The sequence below is a fragment of the Ranitomeya imitator genome, chromosome 7, assembly GCF_032444005.1.
Source record: "Ranitomeya imitator isolate aRanImi1 chromosome 7, aRanImi1.pri, whole genome shotgun sequence".
In the NCBI taxonomy this organism is placed as follows: Eukaryota; Metazoa; Chordata; class Amphibia; order Anura; family Dendrobatidae; genus Ranitomeya; species Ranitomeya imitator.
In genome coordinates this window covers 151,283,222-151,309,201 of record NC_091288.1, presented here as the reverse complement: position 1 = coordinate 151,309,201, position 25,980 = coordinate 151,283,222, and the positions used below count along the sequence as shown (strand labels likewise).

The 25,980-nt window shown below is 45.4% G+C and overlaps 1 protein-coding gene across 1 annotated transcript in view; it reads left to right on the top strand.

The window, feature by feature from the left end:
- Nucleotides 1–223: 223 nt before the first annotated feature.
- Nucleotides 224–25,980, top strand: part of NABP1 (nucleic acid binding protein 1) — a 29,784-nt gene continuing 4,027 nt past the window's right edge. The window contains exons 1-4 of the mRNA XM_069733897.1: nt 224–651; nt 815–953; nt 17,203–17,274; nt 24,019–24,109. Of these exons, the coding sequence (XP_069589998.1) occupies nt 561–651; nt 815–953; nt 17,203–17,274; nt 24,019–24,109 (393 nt within the window). The 5' untranslated portion in view covers nt 224–560. The remainder of the gene's footprint in view (nt 652–814; nt 954–17,202; nt 17,275–24,018; nt 24,110–25,980) is intronic.

The window sequence follows — 25,980 nt, the reverse complement described above, 5'->3', positions numbered from 1 at the left end:
CCCGCCGCGCCTAACGCTCCAGTTATGAAAATGCTGCTTGTCAAAGTGTTTGAATGATAGAAATAGTACTGAACCAAATATTAATACAGGAAGGCGAATATTTCTATTTAATACGAGTTAAAAATACCCGCGAAAACACAGAATTCTCGCACAATATTTCCTCCTCCGAAGTGTTGCAATGGTACAACCCACATATAAAAGGGAGGTTGCGCCGCACACGTTTGCAGACATTTGTGTGGCGCGGAGAGAGGAGGTTGCGTGTGAGGTTGTGGTAGCAATAGAACAGGTTTAGAGGGCACAAAACATCGGCAGGGGCACACGTGCGACATTAGCGGCTCGTGCTCACGGCATCAGCCCGACTTTGTCGCTCTTCTCGGTGACCCTCACTGCTGTGCCGCTAGGGGCAGCAGTGCGCTCCTCGGAGTATTCCTGACCCTTTTTGTGGTGGCACATCAGCCCCTGTGATCCGCGGCGGGAGGGTCCCAGCTCCACGTGCACACCGTGCGTTTGTCAGCAGAGCTGCTCCCATAAGTAATGCTTTGTGCTGCTCATAAATCACCATGAACGTGCCAAACGACTCGTACGTGTCCATTAAGGACATTAAGACCGGGCAGAAAAACTTAAATGTCATCTTTATTGTCCTGGAGATAGGTAAGTGGGCTGCGGGGCTGCGCATGCCCCGAGTGGGGCCGACACGTGGCGCCGCCGGCTGTTGTGCCCTGATATTACAGCTGGTCACTTCTGGGTGATCGCAATTGTCTTTTTTTTCGTGACTAAATTCCAGTTTTGTTTCCCATTTCAATTTCTCACACAGGCAGAGTTACAAAAACTAAAGATGGGCATGAAGTGAGGTCCTGCAAGGTGGCAGATAAAACGGGCAGCATCACAGTCTCAGTGTGGGATGAAATTGGAAGCCTTATTCAGCCAGGAGACATAATTCGCTTAACAAGAGGGTATGTTGTAATGACTAGTCGGTCACGGGCTGCTGATGGACGCGTGCGGCTCCGATGTGGCCCCTGACACCTACATTCATGGGAACCCGAGGGGCTGTCGAGGGAAAGCATCTTGAAATCTGCTTTAGGGCCCACTCACACGTCCGGATTTTAAGGACCGCTAATACGGACACACACGCACCCATTGTATTCAGTGCTGGTGCACTCGTCAGGTTTTTCCCACAGATCTCGTCTGTGTGAAAAACCCTGCATACGTGTGGTGTTTTTTTTTTTTTTTTCACGCACTGCGGACAATATGCGTGCTGCAAACTGATGACACGGACGGGAGTTGGAGTCAGTGTATTAAATTAATAATGTAACAAAAAGAACAGCGTGAGGTCACCCTTCATTTAACTAAGCCGCTGAGGGAAAGCTGGCAGCTGGGGGCTGGTGTTAATATTTTGTGAAGGGGCCAATAGCCATGAAGCTTTCCGGTCTATTAACATCAGCTCAAAGCTGTTTGCTTAGCCTTTACTGGTTATTATAGGGGAGAACAAAGACGTGGGGTCCCCTCTCTATTTACTAACCAGCAAAGGCTAAACACAGCAGCAGGCTAATATTAATAGCCTAGGAAGGGGCCGTGGATATTTGCCCCCTCCCAGACTAAAACATCAGCCCTTCTCCACCCCAGAAATGGCGCATCCATTAGATGTGCCAGTTTTGGCACTTAAGGTACCGTCACACTAGACGATATCGCTAGCGATCCGTGACGTTTCAGCGTCCTCGCTAGCGATATCGTCCAGTGTGACAGGCAGCAGCGATCAGGCCCCTGCTGTGCTGTCGCTGGTCGGGGAAGAAAGTCCAGAACTTTATTTCGTCGCTGGACTCCCCGCAGACATCGCTGAATCGGCGTGTGTGACACCGATTCAGCGATGTCTTCACTGGTAACCAGGGTAAACATCGGGTTACTAAGCGCAGGGCCGCGCTTAGTAACCCGATGTTTACCCTGGTTACCATCCTAAAAGTAAAAAAAACAAACACCACATACTTGCCTACAGCCGTCTGTCCTCCAGCGCTGTGCTCTGCACTCCTCCTGTACTGGCTGTGAGCATCGGTCAGCCGGAAAGCAGAGCGGTGACGTCACCGCTCTGCTTTCCGGCCGCTGTGCTCACAGCCAGTACAGGAGGAGTGCAGAGCACAGCGCTGGAGGACAGACGGCTGTAGGCAAGTATGTAGTGTTTGTTTTTTTTACTTTTAGGATGGTAACCAGGGTAAACATCGGGTTACTAAGCGCGGCCCTGCGCTTAGTTACCCGATGTTTACCCTGGTTACCGGCATTGTTGGTCGCTGGAGAGCGGTCTGTGTGACAGCTCTCCAGCGACCAAACAGCGACGCTGCAGCGATCCGGATCGTTGTCGGTATCGCTGCAGCGTCGCTAAGTGTGACGGTACCTTTAGTCTCCGTGCTTCCCACTTGCCCTGGTGCAGTGGCAAGTGGGGTAATGGTTGTGGGCTTGATGTTGGCTCTTTTGTGTTCGCTGACATCAAGCTCGGGTTAGTAATGGACAGACATCTATAAGATACCCCCCATTACTAACCCCATAGTCAAATTTAACCCCTTCATGACCTTGGGATTTTTCGTTTTTCCGTGTTCGTTTTTCACTCCTCTCCTTCCCAGAGCCATAATTTTTTTATTTTTCGGTCAATTTGGCCATGTGAAGGCTTATTTTTTGCGGGACGAGTTGTACTTTTGAACGGCATCATTGGTTTTAGCATGTCGTGTACTAGAAAACGGGAAAAAAAATCCAGGTGCGGTGAAATTGCAAAGAAAGTGCAATCCCACACTTGTTTTTTGTTTGGCTTTTTTGCTGGGTTCACTAAATGCTAAAACTGACCTGCCATTATAATTCTCCAGGTCAGTACGAGTTCATAGACACCAAACATGACTAGGTTATTTCTTATCTAAGTGGTGAAAAAAAATTCCAAACTTTGCTAAAAAAAAAAAATTGCGCCATTTTCCGATACCCGTAGCGTCTCCATTTTTCGTGATCTGGGGTCGGTTGAGGGCTTATTTTTTGCGTGCCGAGATGACGTTTTTAATAGCATTTTGGTGCTGACACGTTCTTTTGATCGCCCGTTATTGTATTTTAATGCAATGTCGCGGCGACCCAAAAAACGTAATTCTGGCGTTTCGCATTTTTTTCTCGCTACGCCGTTTAGTGATCAGGTTAATGCTTTTTTAAATTGATAGATCGGGCGATTCTGAGCGCGGCGATACCAAATGTGTAGATTTGATTTTTTTTTTTTTTTTATTCATTTATTTTGATTGGGGCGAAAGGGGGGTGATTTAAACTTTTACAATTTTTTTTATTTTCACTTTTTTTAACTTTTTTTTTTTTTTTTTTTTTTTTACTTTTGCCATGCTTCAATAGCCTCCATGGGAGGCTAGAAGCAGGCATAGCACGATCGGCTCTGCTACATAGCAGCGATCATCAGATCGCCGCTATGTAGCAGAATTGCAGGTGTGCTGTGAGCTCCGACCACAAGGTGGCGCTCACAGCTGCCGAGGATCAGTAACCATAGAGGTCTCAAGGACCTCTATGGTTACTATTCTGAAGCATCGCCGACCCCGATCATGTGACGGGGGTCGGCGATGACGTCATTTCCAGCCGCCCGGCCGGAAGCGGTAGTTAAATGCCGCTGTCTGCGTTTGACAGCGGCATTTATCTAGCTAATAGGTGCGGGCAGATCGCGATTCTGCCCGCGCCTATTACGGGCATATGTCAGCTGTTCAAAACAGCTGACATGTCCCGGCTTTGATGCGGGCTCACCGCGGACTCGCGGAGCCCTGCATCAAAGCAGGGGAGCTGACCTCGGACGTACTATCCCGTCCGAGGTCAGATAGGGGTTAATAAAGACAGAGTAAAGTCCTTTAATTGAAATTAAAACTCTCTACACCTATTTATTGACCTAAAACTAAGGCCAAGTTATACTCTCCTTTCTACCGATAATCCATTAACCCCTTCATGACTCAGCCTATTTTGACCTTAAAGACCTTGCCGTTTTTTGCAATTCTGACCAGTGTCCCTTTATGAGGTAATAACTCAGGAACGCTTCAACGGATCCTAGCGGTTCTGAGATTGTTTTTTCGTGACATATTGGGCTTCATGTTAGTGGTAAATTTAGGTCAATAAATTCTGCGTTTATTTGTGATAAAAACGGAAATTTGGCGAAAATTTTGAAAATTTTGCAATTTTCACATTTTGAATTTTTATTCTGTTAAACCAGAGAGATATGTGACACAAAATAGTTAATAAATAACATTTCCCACATGTTTACTTTACATCAGCACAATTTTGGAAACAAAATTTTTTTTTTGTTATGAAGTTATAAGGGTTAAAATTTGACCAGCGATTTGTCATTTTTACAACGAAATTTGCAAAACCATTTTTTTAGGGACCACCTCACATTTGAAGTCAGTTTGAGGGGTCTATATGGCTGAAAATACCCAAAAGTGACACCATTCTAAAAACTGCACCCCTCAAGGTACTCAAAACCACATTCAAGAAGTTTATTAACCCTTCAGGTGCTTCACAGCAGCAGAAGCAACATGGAAGGAAAAAATGAACATTTAACTTTTTAGTCACAAAAATGATTTTTCAGCAACAATTTTTTTATTTTCCCAATGGTAAAAGGAGAAACTGAACCACAGTTGTTGTCCAATTTGTCCTGAGTACGCTGATACCTCATATGTGGGGGTAAACCACTGTTTGGGCGCACGGCAGGGCTTGGAAGGGAAGGAGCGCCATTTGACTTTTTGAATCAAAAATTGGTTCCACTCTTTAGCGGACACCATGTCACGTTTGGAAAGCCCCCGTGTGCCTAAAAATTGGAGCTCCCCCACAAGTGACCCCATTTTGGAAACTAGACATCCCAAGGAACTTATCTAGATGCATAGTGAGCACTTTGAACCCCCAGGTGCTTCACAAATTGATCCGTAAAAGTGAAAAAGTACTTTTTTTTCACAAAAAAATTATTTTAGCCTCAATTTTTTCATTTTCACATGGGCAACAGGATAAAATGGATCCTAAAATGTGTTGGGCAATTTCTCCTGAGTACACCAATACCTCACATGTGGGGGTAAACCACTGTTTGGGCACATGGTAAGGCTCGGAAGGGAAGGAGCGCCATTTTGACCCCATTTTGGAAACTAGACCCCCCAAGGAACTTATCTAGATGCATATTGAGCACTTTAAACCCCCAGGTGCTTCACAGAAGTTTATAACGCAGAGCCATGAAAATAAAAAATAATTTTTCTTTCCTCAAAAATGATTTTTTAGCCTGGAATTTCCTATTTTGCCAAGGATAATAGGAGAAATTGGACCCCAAATATTGTTTTCCAGTTTGTCCTGAGTATGCTGATACCCCATATGTGGGGGTAAACCACTGTTTGGGCGCACGGCAGGGCTCGGAAGGGATGGCACGCCATTTGGCTTTTTAAATGGAAAATTAGCTCCAATCATTAGCGGACACCATGTCGCGTTTGGAGAGCCCCTGTGTGCCTAAACATTGGAGATCCCCCAGAAATGACACCATTTTGGAAACTAGACCCCCAAAGGAACTAATCTAGATGTGTGGTGAGGACTTTGAACCCCCAAGTGCTTCACAGAAGTTTATAACGCAGAGCCATGAAAATAAAAAAAAAAAAATTATTTTCTCAAAAATGATCTTTTAGCCTGCAATTTTTTATTTTCCCAAGGGTAACAGGAAAACTTTGACCCCAAAAGTTGTTGTCCAGTTTCTCCTGAGTACGCTGATACCCCATATGTGGGGGTAAATCACTGTTTGGGCACATGCCGGGGCTCGGAAGTGAAGTAGTGACGTTTTGAAATGCAGACTTTGATGGAATGCTCTGTGGGCATCACGTTGCGTTTGCAGAGCCCCTGATGTGGCTTAACAGTAGAAACCCCCCACAAGTGACCCCATTTTGGAAACTAGACCCCGAAAGGAACTAATCTAGATGTGTGGTGAGCACTTTGAACCCCCAAGCGCTTCATAGAAGTTTATAATGCAGAGCCGTGAAAATAAAAAATAATTTTTCTTTCCTCAAAAATTATGTTTTAGCAAGCATTTTTTTAGATTCACAAGGGTAACAGGAGAAATTGGACCCCAGTAATTGTTGCGCAGTTTATCCTGAGTATGCTGGTACCCCATATGTGGGGGTAAACCACTGTTTGGGCACACTTCAGGGCTCGGGAGTGAGGGAGCACCATTTGACTTTTTGAATACGAGATTGGCTGGAATCAATGGTGGCGCCATGTTGCGTTTGGAGACCCGTGATGTGCCTAAACAGTGGTAACCCCTCAATTCTAACTCCAACACACCCCTAACCCTAATCCCAACTGTAGCCATAACCCTAACCACAACCCTAATTCCAACCCTAACCCTAAGGCTATGTGCCCACGTTGCGGATTCGTGTGAGATATTTCCGCACCATTTTTGAAAAATCCGCGGGTAAAAGGCACTGCGTTTTACCTGCGGATTTTCCGTGGATTTCCAGTGTTTTTTGTGCGGATTTCACCTGCGGATTCCTATTGAGGAACAGGTGTAAAACGCTGCGTAACCCGCACAAAGAATTGACATGCTGCGGAAAATACAACGCAGCGTTTCCGCGCGGTATTTTCCGCACCATGGGCACAGCGGATTTGGTTTTTCATATGTTTACATGGTACTGTAAACCTGATGGAACACTGCTGCGAATCCGCAGCCAAATCCGCACCGTGTGCACATAGCCTAATTCTAAAGGTATGTGCACACGCTGCGGAAAACGCTGCGGATCCGCAGCAGTTTCCCATGAGTTTACAGTTCAATGTAAACCTATGGGAAACAAAAATCGCTGTACACATGCTGCGGAAAAACTGCACGGAAACGCAGCGGTTTACATTCCGCAGCATGTCACTTCTTTGTGCGGATTCCGCAGCGGTTTTACAACTGCTCCAATAGAAAATCGCAGTTGTAAAACCGCAGTGAAATGCGCAGAAAAAAACGCGGTAAATCCGCAGCGGTTTAGCACTGCGGATTTATCAAATCCGCAGCGGAAAAATCCGCAGAGGACCAGAATACGTGTGCACATACCGAAACCCTAACCCTACCCCTAACCCTAACCCTACCCCTATTCTAACATTAGTGGAAAAAAAAAATTTCTTTATTTTTTTTATTGTCCCTACCTATGGGGGTGACAAAGGGGGGGGGGGGGGGTCATTTATTATTTTTTTTTTATTTTGATCACTGAGAGATTATATCTCAGTGATCAAAATGCACTTTGGAACGAATCTGCCGGCCGGCAGATTCGGCGGGCGCACTGCGCATGCGCCCGCCATTTTGGAAGATGGCGGCGCCCAGGGAGAAGACGGACGGGACCCCGGCTGGATCGGTAAGTATGATGGGGTGGGGGTGGACCACGGGGGGGGGGGATCGGAGCGCGGGAGGGGTGGAACGGAGCACCGGGGGGGTGATTGGAGCATGGGGGGGGTGATTGGAGCACGGGGGAGCGGACAAGAGCACGGGGGGGAGCGGAGCACTGGACGGAGGGGAGCCGGAGCAGTGTACCGGCCAGATCGGGGGGCTGGGGGGGCGATCGGTGGGGTGGGGGCACATTAGTATTTCCAGCCATGGCCGATGATATTTCAGCATCGGCCATGGCTGGATTGTAATATTTCACCAGTTATAATAGGTGAAATATTACAAATCGCTCTGATTGGCAGTTTCACTTTCAACAGCCAATCAGAGCAATCGTAGCCACGAGGGGGTGAAGCCACCCCCCCTGGGCTAAATTACCACTCCCCCTGTCCCTGCAGATCGGGTGAAATGGGAGTTAACCCTTTCACCCGGCCTGCAGGGGCGCGATCTTTCCATGACGCCGCATAGGCGTCATGGGTCGGATTGGCACCGACTTTCATGACGCCTACGTGGCGTCATGGGTCGGGAAGGGGTTAATGCCCATGTCCCACGACGATTCAGATGGTTTGGTGAGCGGTCATATCAGTGATGTGACTGCTCTCCACGCCAGCTGGAACACACTGAGCTGAGCATGAGAACACTGCTGTGACCAGCGGTAACCTTAAAGGGAACCTGTCACCCCGTTTTTTGAGATTGAGCTATAAATACTGTTAAATAGGGCCTGCGCTGTGTGTTCCTATAGTGTATGTAGTGTACCCCGATTCCCCACCTATGCTGAGAAATAACTTACCAAAGTCGCCGTTTTTGCCTGTCAATCAGGCTGGTCAGGTCGGGAGGGCGTGGTGACATCGCTGGTTCTTCCTCAGCTTTACGTTGGTGGCGTAGTGGTGAACAAGCAGCGCGCGATCTGCGCTGTCATCCCTTTCGTCGGTGGGGGCGGCCATCTTCCTGGGGCCGCGCGTGCGCAGATCGAGTGCTCTGCTGCACGGGGCTTCAGGAAAATGGCCGCGGGATGCCGCGCGTGCGCATTAGAGATCGCGGCGGCCATTTTCCCAAAGCCGAGTTTGCATCTCGGCTTTGGGAAAATGGCCGCCGCAATCTCTAATGCGCGCGGCATCCCGCGGCCATTTTCCTGAAGCCCCGTGCAGCAGAGCACTCGATCTGCGCACGCGCGGCCCCAGGAAGATGGCCGCCCCCACCGACGAAAGGGATGACAGCGCAGATCGCGCGCTGCTTGTTCACCACTACGCCACCAACGTAAAGCTGAGGAAGAACCAGCGATGTCACCACGCCCTCCCGACCTGACCAGCCTGATTGACAGGCGAAAACGGCGACTTTGGTAAGTTATTTCTCAGCATAGGTGGGGAATCGGGGTACACTACATACACTATAGGAACACAGAGCGCAGGCCCTGTTTAACAGTATTTATAGCTCAATCTCAAAAAACGGGATGACAGGTTCCCTTTAATGACATCACCACCGGTCACATGCAACCATGTTCTCAATCTCAGCTCAGTGATGTGACCACTCGTCAAACCATCCAGATCATCGTGGGACATTCTTTTTTCAGCCTTACTATGTTACTATGGTTCTGTAGAAGGACGTAGATCTGGGGATTTATTATGATGGAATATAGGCTGAACTGGATGGACAAATGTCTTTTTTCGGCCTTACTAACTATGTTACATTGGCATTAATGGATTGTCGGCGGAAAGGCGAGTATAACTTAGCTTTTTTTATTTTTTGTTAAATAGATGTGTAAAAGAGGGTTGGGGAGTGTTTATTTCAATTAAAGGACTTTACTGTGTCTTTGTTAAATTTGATTATGGGGTTAGTAATGGGGGTTTCTTATAGACCACCTCTCCATTACTAACTCCTTGGCTTGATGCCAGCAATCACATAACAGCTGACATCAACCCCACAACTATTGCCCCACTTGCCCCCACACCAGTGCAAGTGGGAAAAGCGGAGGCTAAGCGCCAGATTTGGCTCACAGCTTTCAGTTTAGCCGTTGCTAATTAGAAAATATAGGGGGGACCTCATGTAACGTTTTTTTTTTTTAACCAATAAAGGCTAAGTAAACGGCTGTTAGCTGATTTTAATACCCTGGGAATCTTTATGGCTATTGGCCCCTTCCCAGAATGTTAACATCAGCCCTCAGCTGTCTGCTTTCCCTCAGCTGGGTATTATTTATTTAAACAAATGCAAGTACAGAAAAAGAAGGTAAAGCACTGATTAGAAATCACACTGACTTATTTCTATTTAGTTCCTCATTGCTATCTATTTCTTTGAGCATCTTAAATACATCAAACTCTTAATTTCTAGCCTGCATTTTATTCCATATGTATCACACTGACACCACAAGGTCACACTGATGTCAGACACTGACCACTGATCTCACCAGGACTGGTTTTTCCAGTACAGGAATCGCCTGGACTGTGAAGGCTGACTTTACTGAGCTATATAACCTATAGTGATGAGCGAGTATACTCGTTGCTCAGGTGGTCTTCGAGTATTTGTGAGTACTTGGAGATTTAGTTTTGTTGACGCAGCTGCATGATTTACAGCTACTAGCCAGCCTGAGTACATGTGGGGGTTGCCTGGTTGCTAGGAATCCCCACATGTATTCAAGCTGTAAATCAGCTGAGGCGTGGAAAACTAAATCTCCGAACATTTACAAATACTTGGAGCTCACCCGAGCAAAGAGTATACTTGCTCATCACTAATAACCTACCAATTTAGCTCAGGTAGACTAGGTGCCTGATTCTCCAGCAGATGCTTCATCATGGTGCTGGCATCTTCACTTTTGCTGCTGATGGACCCAGTTCACCATGTCCTGTGTTCTTGAAGGGAGCTGGCTGACTGCTTATATCAGTGGTTGAGACGCGTCCCTTCTGTCACATCTGATACATGCACTTTAAAGTGGGCTGACATGGCTATAGAAATGAGAAGGGAGTCAGCCAGCCCCCTTCTCACAATGGGTCTGTCATGTGCTGATACAGGAAAAGCTGTTGTCAAGCACTTGGCCTATTTGAACCATATTAGGCTAAATTCACATTATGGACTCTCTATATTAAAGGGGTTGTCTGTTCTTGGCTACAAGTCTGAAGTCACCTTTGTGAGCACAGCCTTGTGAATCCCCACATCGTGCATGCTGTGAGGATTCTCTGGCTCAGGAAGCAGTGGGCGTATTACTGCAAGTATACAATTTCCGGACATTCAGTCACGTGCCAACTAGATGGGCGCAGCCTCGCTCAATGCAAGTGTATTGAGCAAGGATGGAAACAGTCTAGTCTGTATGTGAGCGGAAGTATGCAAACTGCAATACTGGCAGTCGCCTGCTCCCAGCACAGGAAAATCCTCGAAGTGCATGCAATGTGAGGACTCACAAGCCTGCAGTCACATGGAGTGACTGCAGACTTGTATGTTAAGACTAGACAACTCCTTTAAGACTGGTGTTGTACATTTCAGCCTTAAAAAGATTGTCCACTACTTTAACATTGATGGGTAATCCTTAGAATAGGTCAATGGAGGTCAATCAATGGAGGTGCAACACGTTTTTGGAGGCTGCTGACATGGACCAGTCAGTGGTGGAGCTGCATGGTGTAGCTGTGTTTACGGTATAGTGGTCGTGGCCAGGTACTGCGCATCCGCCACCAATCTAAATCAATAGGGGGCGGATGTATACTACTCACCCACTGTGCAACTCCGAAACTGGTCAGTACCGGATGACGCAGCTGATCGGCAGGAGTGCTGGGTGTGGCAAACCCCGCTATAATCAGACATTAATGACCTATCCTAGCCAATCAATGTTAAAGTGCTGAATAACTTCTTTAATGACGGGGCGAGGTGTAGTAAGAGGACCTGATTCATTAGGCCTCTTTCACACTTCAGTTATTTGGCGTCAGTCTAAAACCGCCATTTTCCTCAAATAACGGATCCGTCATATTTTTTTTGACGGATCCGTTATTTTCCTATAGACTTGCATTAGTGACGGATTGTGACGGATGGTCGTCCGTTCCATCCGCCATGCGACGGATCCGTCGACATTTGGCGGACGTTTTCTGAAAATAGACGGACATTGGAACGTTTTTTGTCAACGCCGAAATGGCGGATCGCGACGGATCCGTCGCGTCCGCCATTCCATAGAATGGGCGCCTATGGGCGACGGATCCGCCGCAACCGATTTTTCGGCGGATCCGTCGCCCCAATTCGTTTTTTCAATTGCGCATGCTCCAAAAAGTAGATACTTCTCCCAGACAACCCCCAAGTAACGGATCCGTCAAAAAAACGGATCCGTTAGAACCGTTTTCGCAACAATTGTGACGGATCCGTCAATCCGTCACTATGTCGGTAGTGACTGACGCCAAAAGACTGAAGTGTGAAAGAGGCCTTAAGAGGCGCACATTCCCCTTAGTGAATTGGGCACTTCTTTACATGTGGCGTGCATCAGGCAGAGATTGGAGTAAGATTTCCTGCACATGTTACGCCATGTCGGGTCATGAATTAGACTTGTGGGTGTTGCCATGCCTCTGTCCGCCCATGCTACACCTACTGCCGCACAAGAAAACTCCCAAGTCAAAATTTTTGTACAACTTTGTAAAACTGAGAAAATGTGCACACCTGAAGTTTTACTCCAGTTTTTTGATTTATACACCTTGATGTGTTGACCCCTGGGTCTCTGCCTCATTTGCTGTCCCATCAGGTTCGGTCATATGAGGCAAACTGGTTCCAGCGTCTGCTCTTTTTTTCTGATATTGTCTGTTTTATTCTGGAAACATTAGCACACTAGTCCACGCTACTGTGTCTGGCATAAAAGGCAGAATCCACCAGAAAAAAACTAAAAATGGCATCCAAAATTGCAGACTTTGGAGTTGTGATTGGCTCTGTAGGGACCACTTGAATCCCACTCCACTGGCCTTCAGGTGCAAAAAACACATCCAAAACTCAGGTGGGAGCCCCTGATGGAGCAGGAAAAGAGGCGGAAGCATAATGTGAATGGAGCCCAAGGTTGTAGGTTAAAATACATTGGAGGTCCTTTTTCTTTTGCATATATTTTGGGTGTAGCTTAAAGTTATCGTGGACCCCCCCCCAAACGATAAGAAAGCCAGATGGTACTCTCCTTCCCCGCACCGCTGCTGCCTGCAGTGGTGATGTGTAAGGTTAGTTTACAGCTGCAGCTATTGCAGAGGCTGGTAATTGGCTTTATTTTTCTATATAGCAAGGATTGTTTGATTTTTCACTATTGGAAAAGTGGAAAACCCCTTTATGGGGGAGCTGATAGAAGCTTGGGGTTCCAGCTAAGTGGTCTCTAGGATTTTTTTTTTCCTGATTTTTCATAATGAAAAATTGGGTTCTATGCATAATTAACCTCCTGCTTAGCACTAGAAATCATGGCCTGTGGATAGTGTGCTAGAAGTAGTGATGGTCCCTGTGGTCACGCACAGTAAGTGTTAGACGTGTCACCAGTGATGGTGGGTGGTGGCTCAGCCCAAGCATTTAACATGGGTGTACGGATACCTAGCTGTCTACTGTCCTGAAATGATAGCATGGGGTGAGGGCAGTATGGGACTTTGTTCCTTGCTGTAGGCTTTACCATAGGAGTCCTGGTAACCATAATGCTATGAAAATTACTATCTCTACAGCAGAGCTCGTACTGATAAGGACGTACGTACGGTACGTACGTACGCCTCTGTTATACCCCTGTTTTATATGGAAGCGTGCAGTCTGTAGGGTTTTGTTGTTCCATCCCATGTCCTAATATGCAGGCCTTCTACCCTATGAACGTTGCTGCAGTTTTCCATTGCCACCAATCAAGTTTCACTTGTAATTTTTCAGGGGCTCTTGAGGGAGAACAATATGGCTACCGGATTGCTCATCAAGTGTAACAGTTCCATATTCTTTGCACCAGGCTCCTAGGAGAGAGTACAGTTTCTAAGGGGGTTCTGCACAATGGCACACAGTACCGCTGCTTTTGTAGGGACTTTGTGTATCGCCATACTCGACCATGTCAAGTGCATGGACTGTGATCCATAGTACTGTTGGGGAATGTGTATTCCCTCTATTGCCTTATCCCTTCATCAATTGCTCGTGCCTGTAAATGGATGAGTGCAGAGAATTCTCCTGCTGCTGTCCTGGATTCTAATGATGTTCTTGCTTACCCTAAACATGGCAGGATTTAACTCGCTTATAGTTATTAGGGGACATGTTTATAGAAATTGGACAGACTAGTAATTCTTAACTTCAAGGGGTCTGAAAGGGGGAGGTGACTTATTGATCAGTGATGGTTTGACTTGTGGGATCGGCAGAATGGGCACTTCTAGAATAGTGACGGATCTAATGCCCAAATGCTGCTGAATTCAGCCTCTAGGGGGCTTCTGGGAAAAAGCACGCAACACTCCTCGGGCCCCTAGAGATTGTAGGGGGGCCGCAGAGTCAGGGCCTGTGCACCACCGCTCCATTCTAATAGGGAGAAAAGTGCCCATTTTGCCAATCAGTGTGGGTTTCTTCTTTTTAACAGACAACCCTTTAATATTATCATTATTTTTATATTCTAGAAATTGGTATTGTGTTGCTAGGGTGCCAATTTTCATAAATTTCCCCAAGGTATTTTCCTATGAAGTCAGCTTCTTGTGCAGCATGAATCATGTGAAGGAAAGATCGGTTTAATAGACTGGCTCTAACAAACACTGAAATATCTCAAAGATCTTGTAGTGGAGGCTTTACACTATTCCATCTGACACTGTGATGTAAGGCTTGCAATTGCTTGGCCATGGATACTTTGATAAGAAGTTCATGATGCACCATTTTTGTACTGATGCTAATGCAGAGGAGGTTTGGACCGCTGCAGTTAGAGACAACAGAACATGGATGACTTTATGCACTGTGCGACTTAGACCAGCTAACGTCAGAGTTGAGTTGCTCAGGGCTAACACTTTGTGGCTAAGCTGCTGTGGGTTTTAATAGTTCAGCTTTCTAATACTACCACTCAGTCCTCAGTAAGCCATCAGATTATTCTCGTACACAAAAAAAATATATATTTTTTTCATCACTGTTTTGTCTCCGATTTCCTTCATCTGGGTGGGCAGGAGACCCTATAAAACCGTGGGCAAAGTTCACCTTAAAATTAATACAAATTTTTCTAGGTGACGTCCCAGTAACTGATCTATCATGTAGAATATATCCCACTAACAGATGAGACCACCTGTGTAACATGACCGGCTAGCTGAGTGATACATGTGGCAGAGTATTGCATGTGATCACTGCCGGGCCGGTGGTTGCAGCTGGTGGTTGCTGATGTGCATCTAAACAGGATCTAGCACAATTGCTTCCTTTTAGTGTTCACATAAGCAAACCGGAGCGATGTTCTCTGGCTCGCCTATTATGGCAGCCTTGCATGAGTTAGTACATGTATCACAGTGCAAGCTAAGCGCACGCTCTGCACAGAAGAATGACCTATTGTTCCATGCTGAGCTGTAAGACAACCAGTGAAGAGGAGCCGGTGTTACTCTAGAGGCCAGTATGGCTGGCAGGCTGCATGTGCGTTTCTTACAGTGAGGATATGGCATGAATACGTCTTCGGCGTTACTTTTAGAACTAGTGATGTAGGCAAAGTGTTAAGCTGTACTGTGCGCTATACGGTATGTGTGACAGGTGTACATCTGGACACATCTGTGTTTAGAGAACCAGAGAGCAGGATTTACCCCTATTAATTACCAGGCTGCTTTCATCATGTAACACTGGTATAAGGGAAAGTTGGCAGCATAATGGTAACATCAGGATTGTAATCTGGTGTTGCTGCCGGACAGGTGAGCCGTAACTGAGGCGCAGCCCAATCGACCGATGTCTCGCTCACAGAGACTTGGTTACACCCTCAATAGTGCCCCTCCACATCCTCAATGCTTCCTGAGTCACAGAAAATCCCGGTGGCCACCATGACTATGGGTGTGCACAGTCCTGGTGTCACACTGCAGACTAGCGAGCGATTCCCTCTGCAGTATGGGCTACTGATGTGCTACGCTGCGGAGTCAGGGGGTAGTGACTTGTACAGTGACCAAAAGACGTTTCCACTAGTAGTGATGAGCAAGAGTACTCGTTGCTCGGGTTTTCTCGGGCACACTCGGGTGGTCTCTGAGTATTTGTAACTGCTCAGAGATTTAGTTTTCGTCGCCTCAGCTGCATGATTTACGGCTGCTAGCCAGCCTGAGTACTTGTGGGGGTTGCCTGGTTGCTAGGGAATCCCCACATGTAATCAAGCTGTCTGTCAGCTGTAAATCATGCAGCTGTGGCAAGGAAAACTAAATCTCCGAGCAGTTACAAATACTCGGAGACCACCCAAGTGTGCTCAAGAGAACCTGATCGAGTACACTCGCTCATCACTACCCTCTAGGGCAGTGTTCCCCAACTCCGGTCCTCGAGAGCCACCAACAGGTCATGTTTTCAGGATTTCCTTAGAATTGCACAGGTGATGGAATTATTGCCTGTGCAGATGATGCAATTATCACCTGTGCAATACTAAGGAAATCCTGAAAACACGACCAGTTGGTGGCTCTTGAGGACCGGAGTTGGGGAACACTGCTCTAGGGTATATTTTCGAAAAAAAACAAAGCAAAACCCTTAAAGTCCTTTATTAAATAATCTTTTAAAATTTTGGAAAAAAAAGTAAAACAGAAATACAAAAGCACCTCTCAATCTAATACTCTCTGTAGGCCGATCGCAGAGGGAAATGCTCGGCCCATCAGACCCTGCACAGTGCCCCAAAGGCAGATCACTGCATGCCCAAAGGCAGAACGGCCCTCGTGGTATTTGGGAAGCAGGGAGATGGGGCACTACAGACACTGAAACCACGCCTCTGTGGGCGAGATATCCGCAACTGGCCAAACTAATTACAATATGCAGGAACACAAGATTAAAATGCTGGTTTTTACCATTATGCAGGCATCTTTCCCTGAAAGACATACTGATAGGGAATCTATTGAAGAGAATAAAAGAAATAAACCTCAACGTTTGCTACAAATCAGTGTTTAATGACCAATGCAGTGCTGTAATTAGCTAATGAGGATAAATCCTGCTGTCGGGTTCCCTTTAGGGTGATTTATTGGGAATGGCCAAGTATGAATCTGAAGAAGGCCCTTCACCACCAATTTAATAAAGTATGACAATGGCATGCTGATGCCCATAAATTTTCTGTGTATGTTGCAGACCTTTCCAAAAATTTAAATCCACAGCAGCAAATTTACATCAAATCAGTCTGTTTTTTGCCACCATTTTGTTTATTTATTTTTTTCCAGATATGCCAAAATACTAAGTGGCATTCTCATATTTCCAGTAACACTAGTTGCATCTCTAGCTGGTCTTGGCCTCCATTCTATATGCCTGGGGTGGGCCGGCTGCCGTGCAGTCTCCAGCTTGTGGTAGTAGATGCCGTCCCTGCTGATCTGTGCTGGCACAGCCCCTGCCTCCATCCTGCACATGGCTTGTGGCCATCATGTGACTGTAGGACATCGGAGTCCTGCAATGTGTACTTCTGTGTCCTTTCATGGTAGGGGAGATGTTTGCCCATAACAAACTGCTTATGATGAGTGATAAGAAGCAGCGCCGTTAGTGCTTGAGCCCTCCAGACATTGCTATTGTCAGGACAAGACCCCAGCTGGTGTCCACTTATGACAAACAGGATTGGATCCGAAGTAAGAAAGTCCCTTTTAGAAATGGGATCCAATACAGGTGTTGGTATTTACAAGGATGTACGGATATTCGTTTCTGGTTTTAACAGCTGTCTGTGAACATGAAGATGTAACCTTTCTGTTTTTCAGGTATGCTTCATTGTGGAAAGGCTGTCTAACACTGTACAGCGGCCGAGGAGGGGAGCTGCAGAAGATCGGAGAGTAAGTACCGCGCTTGTCCTCCTCGCCTGGTGCCCTCACTGAGGCTTTCTCTGTTCTGCCCCCAGCCAAGCTAGAAACTCCAGTGTTTCTCTATCATTTTGGTACAAGTGCCTCATATTCTTCCATGATCCCTTTTTTTTTTTCTTTTATATACACATAAGCAAGTTTGATACGTTGCATTGATGTTCTCCAATCAGAGCCTTTTATGATTGCTTTATCCATTATAGTAACTTGTTTTGCACATGGAAATTAACGCTCGGTGTAAGATGGGAACAAAGTTCTTCTCAATTCTGACACATGTGCAGGAAATGCAGTGCAGGTCCCACTAGGGGCAGAATAGGGGTCTCTGGACCCCCCCACCTGCCTTGTGATCTGGCCACTGACTCCATGGGGGGAAAAAGAAGGGGCTGCATATACGCACGGCTCTCTTCACTCACAGAAATAACCAAGCAAGTGTATAGTGTATGTATACTTTTAAAAGGGAACATGTTACTTTGCAAAAACTACTATTTTGCTGCAGATATGGCATTAGACTGTAGGTGATCTGCTTAAGGGCTTGTGCACATGACCATATAATTTGGATGAGAGATCTGTTTACAAGAAAAACGGATTGCACTTGGTCCAATGTTATTCAATGAAGCCATGCAGATGAATGAACCGCAGCATGCTCCATTTTAGGCCACATTCACACACTCAGTATTTGGTCAGTATTTTACCTCAGTATTTGTAAGCCAAAACCAGGAGTGGGTGATATATCCCGAAGTGGTGACGTGTTTCTATTACAGCTTTCCTCTGATTATTCCACTCCTAGATTTGGCTGATAAATACTGAGGTAAAATATTGACCAAACACTGAAGATGTGAACATAGCCTTACTCCGAAAATCTGAGACTCTCCCATTCAAGTCTGAGTTTGAGGGGAAAAAATCAGAAGCCATACGGAGCCACAGCATAGCATCCAATTTTTACGGACTACAGTGCAATTCTGTAACATAAGTAATTGTAAATGGTCCTGTACATAATCACTTACTGCTGCGCAAAAAACTGATTGCATAGGGACAACAAGCGATAAAAAAAGTCTGACTTTTCTGGATGAAGTGTGTGTACACACATAATGTATACACACATTATATAGATATATAGTGATAGATACCCTCATGTGACCCTAACCTTACAATGTGGCCCTACAAAGGGTGTGGCCATCTGGAGAAAACAAACCTGTTGCTCCCTGGAGCTCCCGGCTTTCAGTAAGGCCGGACTCACACTCAGCGTATAAAAATACGGTCCATTATTTACTGCCGTAATACGCTGAAAAGTCCCCAAAATAGTGATCCGTATGTCATCCGTAGGCAAGGGTGTGTCAGCGTATTTTGCGCATGGCATCCTCCGTATGTAATGCGTATGGCATCCGTACTGCGAGATTTTCTCGCAGGCTTGCAAAACCGACATACGGATATACAATGCATCCATGGGCTCAAATAATCATGTATGTATGTATGTATGTATGTATGTAATTTTTTTTTTTTTTTTTCATACAGCGCTAGATATTGCCGGCTTCTCCTATCTCCTTCTCGAACCCGACATGAGACATGGTTTACATACAGTAAACCATCTCATATCCCCCCCCTTTTTTTTTTTTTGCACATTCCACACTACTAATGTTAGTAGTGTGTGTGCAAAATTATGTAAAATCTGTTTTTTTTGTATATATAAAAAAAAGCAAACAAAAGAATTAAAAAAACAAAAAACTTCAGCAATCTAGTTATGTACGTCTGTTTTTTCATATCTTTATCGTATCCGTATGTCCTTTTTTCCATCCGTATGTTCATCTGCACATGCTTTTGGTGCATTTTTTTACATGAACAATTTAATAAATAATAAAGGTTAAATGGCTTCCTATATTGTAATGGTTCTGTATAACGTTCGGATGATACCCGTATGTGATGGTTCATGTGACGCCACCATTGACTTGTGTTGGTCCTGCTGTCCGTGTGCTACCTGTTTTGCATACAGACATTTAATACTCATCTGGACAAGCCTAGTTAATACTAAGTAAATACCCTTCCTCTCCTTACTGCCACATGAGATCTTTATTTTATTTTTTTCATATAAACCTTGTGCTAGTTCTCCCAGTAACCCTACTCCCTCAATCCATAATTACATGGCACGACCTAGATGACTGGGAGAATGAAACAAACTAGTAGTACCATAAAAACCTAGGAATTAAGCAGCACAGTGAGCTTGGGTATATTGATTCATTTGTAATGACCTACGCAGGATTTATTTTGCATGCCGGTCTTATTACTTTTACATCATGATCTCTGCAGAGTTTTCATTAACTATTTCTGAACTCCAGGAGCACTGATGGCAAAGCCTGCCTCCCTTGCTAGTGTATGAAGGTTGCACTGCTTTCTGCCTCTTTCCCGTCACCAAGTTTCAGGAGTTTAAAAGTATAAGATAAGCCGTTTAGCTGCCGCTGCTTCCACCCTGTGGTGAATGTACAGAACTGCATGCTGTCACTGAGGACACTGCTAATACAGGAACACAGCTGCTGTGCGCCTCCTGGCTCTCTGGCTTAGGGGTGATGTAGAAAACTACATGCAAAGGTCTGCAATATGTCGCTGACTGCCATTGAGTTTGTGATTGGGGAGGCAGAACTGCTTTTGCTTAAAGGGCATTTAATCTAGCTATTTCCTGCAGTTTTTCTCCCAGCCACTCTGTGCAGGCATCAGTCACATTAGATGAGCACAGCCGCACAGGGAAAAGCTCAATACATTAAATAAAGTTCCCCTCTTTTTAGCGTAGTACCTGTACATATCACTGCCGTCTGGTCCATGGTCACCTGCAACCAGTCCAGATTTCTGTATACAGGCAATGATCCCTCACAAGTGGGCAAGGGTTTTATGGTGCTACTTCTAGGTGGCATCTGGACCTGCCTGTGTGTGTGTGTCTGGCTGTCTAGTGGTCTTTCAGAACAAACTAGTCTTCACTGTTCTGGTTTAAAGGGAACCTGTCACCCCCAAAATCGAAGGTGAGCAAAGCCCACCGGCATCAGTGGCTCATCTACAGCATTCTGTAATGCTGTATATAAGCCCCCGATGTAACCTAAAAGATGAGAAAGAGGTTAGATTATACTCACCCAGGGGCGGTCCGATCCGATGGGCATCGCAGTCCGGTGCCTCCCATTTTCATCAGATGACGTCCTCTTCTTGTCTTCATGTTGCAGCTCCGGCGCAGGCGTACTTTGTCTGCCCTGTTGAGTGCAGAGCAAAGTACTGCAGTGCGCAGGCGCCGGGAAAGGTCAGAGACCCGGTGCCTGCGCACTGCAGTACTTGGCTCTGCTCTCAACAGGGCAAATCGGTACGCCGGAGCCGCAGTGTGAAGACAAGAAGATGTAATCTGAAGATGGGAGGCCCCGGACCGCGACGCCCATCGGACCGGACCGCAGCGGGACCACCCCTGGGTGAGTATAATCTAACCTCTTTTTCTCATCTTTCAGGATAAATCGGGGGCTTAGCTCACCTTTGATTTTGGGGGTGACCGGTTCCCTTTAATGCGACATAACTAGCAGCATGGAAATCTGAAGCCGCCTATTCACAGGCCACCGCAATGGGAGCTACCACCCACTCCCCTGGCCCAAGGGTGCACGCTCTAGGGCTGTGAAAAGGTACAGCCACCTCCATGCTAGGCAGATAATGGCTGCAATGGATCGACTAGGACACGGGCATGGTGACGAGACTGTTTCTTTTGGGATTTTGCTTTGTGGGCAGGACTGTGGAGACTGTTTATTTTGGTGGAGTTCGTATAAAATGGACCAACTCCCAAAATATATAGTAAATTGGGTTCAGTAGTTCAGTGCAGAATATTTTTCAGAAGAATTTGGGAAAGTTCTGAAATGTCTGTTCTGTTCCTGATCTATGCTTTTACCTGAGATGAATCTGCATGGTGCATTACCGCATATTTACAATTAGTTTTGTGTTCTAAAGTTGTATTCCAATAAACATATTGTATCCTAATGGTGATGAAAAGCCTGATGTTACCATTTTACTACAGTAAAGTATCCCTCATACATGAGCCGTGTATGAGAGTCTGAGTCAGTGGGAGCTTTGGCTTACCGAATTCACAGCTTAGTTTGTTGGAACATTGTTTCCCTTTCAGGTCAGGAAACGCTATGTATAAAAAGCTTGCAGAGGAACATGCTTTTAGTTCAGTTTTGTCATCCCTATGTTTTTTTTGTTTTTTTTTCTTCCTTTCTTGTAAGCTGAAGACAAGATTATAATTTTCCTTAAAGGGAATAGGTCACCACATTTGACTTACCGTAAACTATGGGTGCCTAATCTTTAGCTTCTAGCAACTAAGTTTTTATAATTTGGTCCAATTTTTTGTTGTGTTTGTAAAATGAATGTTTTCAAAATAGGAAATCATGTCCTTGTCATTTTTAATTGAATATTGGGACGCCCTTTTCTGAAAAATCCGTACTTGTAAAAAATTTTAATTTGGCAAGTAATGGGTTAATTATGCCATGAAAAAAATCACGAATTTTTGCAGCAATCCACTACTCATAACTAGGGTTGAGCGAAACGGATCGTTCATTTTCAAAAGTCGCCGACTTTTGGCAAAGTCGGGTTTCATGAAACCCGATCCGTGTGTGGGGTCGGCCATGCGGTACGCGACTTTCGCGCCAAAGTCGCGTTTCGTATGACGCGCTTGGCGCCATTTTTTTCAGCCAATGAAGGGGCGTGGGCAGAGTGATGACATAGGTCTTAGGGGCGTGGACGCCTATCGCCATGTTGTCGCTTGTGCGCTGTAGCGATTTGCACTGTGTAACACCAGCTTTTCAAGAGAGAGAGAGAGAGATCCCATTGGGTTTCGTGTTTCGGTCGATCGTCGACTTTTCGCCATAATCGGCCGATTTCACTCGACTTTTGAGATAGTTGGGTTTCGCGAAACCCGGCTCGACCCTAAAAAAGTCAAGGTCGCTCAACCCTACTCATAACAAATTTAACCCCTTCCCACCGTGGCCCTTTTTCATTTTTGCGTTTTCATTTTTCGCTCCCTTCCTTCCCAGAGCCATAACTTTTTTTAAATTTTCTGTCAATATAGTCATGTGAAAGCTTGTTTTTTGCGGGACAAGTTTCACTTTTCAACGACACCATTGGTTTTAGCATGTCTTGTACTAGAAAACGGGGAAAAAAAAGTGTGGTGAAATTGCAAAAAAAAGTACAATCCCACACTTGTTTTTTTGTTTTGGCTTTTTTTGCTAGGTTCACTAAATGCTAAAACTGACCTGATATTATGATTCTCCAGGTTATTGAGTTCATAAACACCAAACATGTCTAGGTCTTTTTTTTTTTTTTTATCTAAGTGGTAAAAAACATTCAAAACTTTGCTAAAAACAAAAAAAAAACACGCCATTTTCCAATACCCATAACGTCTCCATCGTGATCTGGGGTCGGGTGAGGGCTTTTTTTTTTTTTTTTGCGTGCTGAGCTGACGTTTTTGATACCACTTTTGTGCAGATACGTTCTTTTGATCGCCCGTTATTGCATTTTAACGCAATGTCGCAGCAACCAAAAAACGTAATTCTGGCGTTTCAAATTTTTCTCGCTACGCTGTTTAGCAATCAGGTTAATGAGTTTAATTTTTTTTATTGATCGGGCGATTCTGAACACTGTGATACCAAATGTGTAGTTTTTTTTTTAATTTTTTTGTTTTTTTGGGGGGGGATGGGGCGAAAGGGGGGTGGTTTAAATTTTATATATATTTATTTTAATATTTAAAAAATTTATATTTTTTTTTTTTTGCCATGCTTTAATAGCCTCCATGGGAGGGTAGAAGCTGGCACAACTGGACTGGCTCTGCTACACAGCAGCGATCATCAGATCGCTGCTACGTAGCTGAAATGCAGGCTTGATATGAGCGCCGACCACAGGGGCCACTCACAGCAGGCCAGCATCAGTAACCATAGAGGTCTCAAGGACCTCTATGGTTACCATCCTGATGCATCGCCGACCCCCGATCATGTGACGGGGGTCAGCGATGCGCTCATTTCCGGCCACATGGCCAGAAGCGGTAGTTAAATGCCGCTGTCAGCGTTTGACAGCGACATTTAACAAGTTAATAGCGGCGGGTGGATCGCGACTTCACCCGCCGCTATTGCGCGCACATGTCAGCTGTTCAAAACAGCTGACATGTTGCGACTTTGATGTGGGCTCACCGCCGAAGCCCACATCAAAGGGGGAGACACGACATGTGCAGTGCTAGTATGGCGCATGTCGTGTAGGGGTTAAAGGAGTGATGAGCGAACATGCTCTGATAAGGTGTTGGGGGATCATGTTCAGGTGCTAAGAGTGTCTTCGCCGTGCTCGAAAAATATGTTCTCGTCCCCGTGGCTGCATGTCTCGCTGCTATGTGATAGCCGCAACACATACAGGGATTGCGTAACGTAACAATGTCACACAGTCCCCAGGAGAGCCAGCACAGACCCTGTTGGAACGACGCCGCAGGGGAGTATGTGTTACAATTTTAATGGGGGTCAAACAAGTTGAGAAGGGCTTGTCTGAGTAGTGGACAACCCATGTAAGAATCCTCAATGTTTAGTCTTGTGGGTTTGGTGAATGTCCTGCTCATAGCTTAGGTAGTTTGTTTCCTTCATAATTGATCAGTTCCCTGAACGAGATGGATTCTCTGTTTAGATTTGTTTTGTTCACTTTTTCCTCTTTATGTCCCTCTTTTCCCTACTCTAGGTTTTGTATGGTGTATTCAGAAGTGCCGAACTTTAGTGAACCCAATCCAGACTTCACCAACCCGCAACAGAAAGCCAATCCAAATAAATCCGTAAGTTATGTTTTTGAAAAGCGGAAATAAAATGAGTCCTTAAAAGGGAACTTGTCAGCTGTTTTCATGCTGCCCAAATCACTGGAATTGTGACAATTACAGTGAAGGAAATAATTATTTGATCCCCTTCTGATTTTGTAAGTTTGCCCACTGACAGACATGAACAGTCTATAATTGTAAGGGTAGGTTAATTTTGACATTGAGAGAATATCAAAAATAAAATCCAGATTATCACATTGTATAAATTTATTTGCATTTTGCAGTGAGAAATAAGTATTTGATCCCTCTGGCAAACAAGACTTAATACTTGGTGGCAAACCCCTTGTTGGTAAGCACAGCAGTCAGACATTTGTTGAAGTTGATGGTGAGGTTTGCGCACAAGTCAGGAGGAATTTTGGTCCACTCCTCTTTGCAGATCATCTCTATATCATTAAGATTTTGAGGCTGTCGCTTGGACACTCGGAGCTTCAACTCCCTCCATAAGTTTTCTATGGGATTAAGGTCTGGAGACTGGCTAGGCCACTCCATGACCTTAATGTGCTTCTTTTTGAGCCACTCCTTTGTTGCCTTGGCTGTATGTTTTGGGTCATTGTATTGCTGGAAGTCCCAGCCATGACCCATTTTTAATGTCCTGGCGGAGGGAAGGAGGTTGTCACTCAGGATTTCACAGTACATGACTCCATCCATTCTCACATTGATGCGGTAAAGTAGTCCTGTGCCCTTAGCAGAGAAACACCCCCAAAACATAATGTTTCCACCTCCATGCTTGACAGTGGGGATGGTGTTCTTTGGGTCATAGGCACCGTTTGTCTTCCTCCAAACACGGCGAATGTTGTTGTGGTGGGGCGGTGACCACATTTAATAATTGAGCACCCACAGGCTGACAAAGCCGGTATGTAGAGCGGAGTGGATACCATGTCTGGAGGCTGGGTCCTTCGCTCTACATATTGGCTTTGTCAGCAACAAAAAGAAAACAATGGAGTTTGAAGTCCATAAGCAAATATTTATTATTTACAACAAATGGCAACCATAGCCAAAAAGACATACAATTATCATAGTTCAAATAGACATTACATATAATTGAAAAAGGAGGGTGAATAGTAGCAAAGGATGGAAATAGACGCTATGTGGGTAATCCTGATACCAAATTTTATACTAATAAAGTGCGTAGTGCCACAGAGTAATCGGGTAAGGGACCAGATCATATCAAATTCCCCTATAAATCTATACTGATGGCTATGTGCAAGTCTAAATAGCCCTGCGCCCAGGCTAAGTGACCGCTAAATCCGGTCAATGATCAAAGGCCAAACAGAAGAGGTGAAAAGACGCTGTAAATAAGCCTATATTAATCCTTACCCACGTATTGGTAACCAGGATATCCCACACGGTGGCCCCAACGCGCGTTTCGCGTCGGCTTTGTCAGCCTGTGGGTGCTCAATTATTAAATGTGGTCACCGCCCCACCACAACAGCATTCAATTTAAGCTATACCAAATATTACTACTAATGCCCTAAGGCGTGGCGGCTCTCCTGCACGTTCCGTGTATTTTTTCTCCCGCATGAATATTGCCATATTTGCTACGATCAGCACGTGACTGATGAAAGTCCTTACGGACTGAAACGTTTCAAGTGCTACAAATAAATCAAACCTATCGATGCTTAAGTTGAGTGCTAGACTTCTTTGTATATGATCTTGTCCCTGACCTCCTTAGAAAGCTCTTTGGTCTTGCCCATGTTGTAGAGGGTATTCTGTGGTCAGGAGTCTTTTATAAAGGTGACTATGTAAGACAGCTGTCTTTAATGCAGAGAACCAGTTGATTAGGAGCGTCTGACTGGTCTGTAGGAGCCAGAACTCTTAATGGTTGGTAGGGG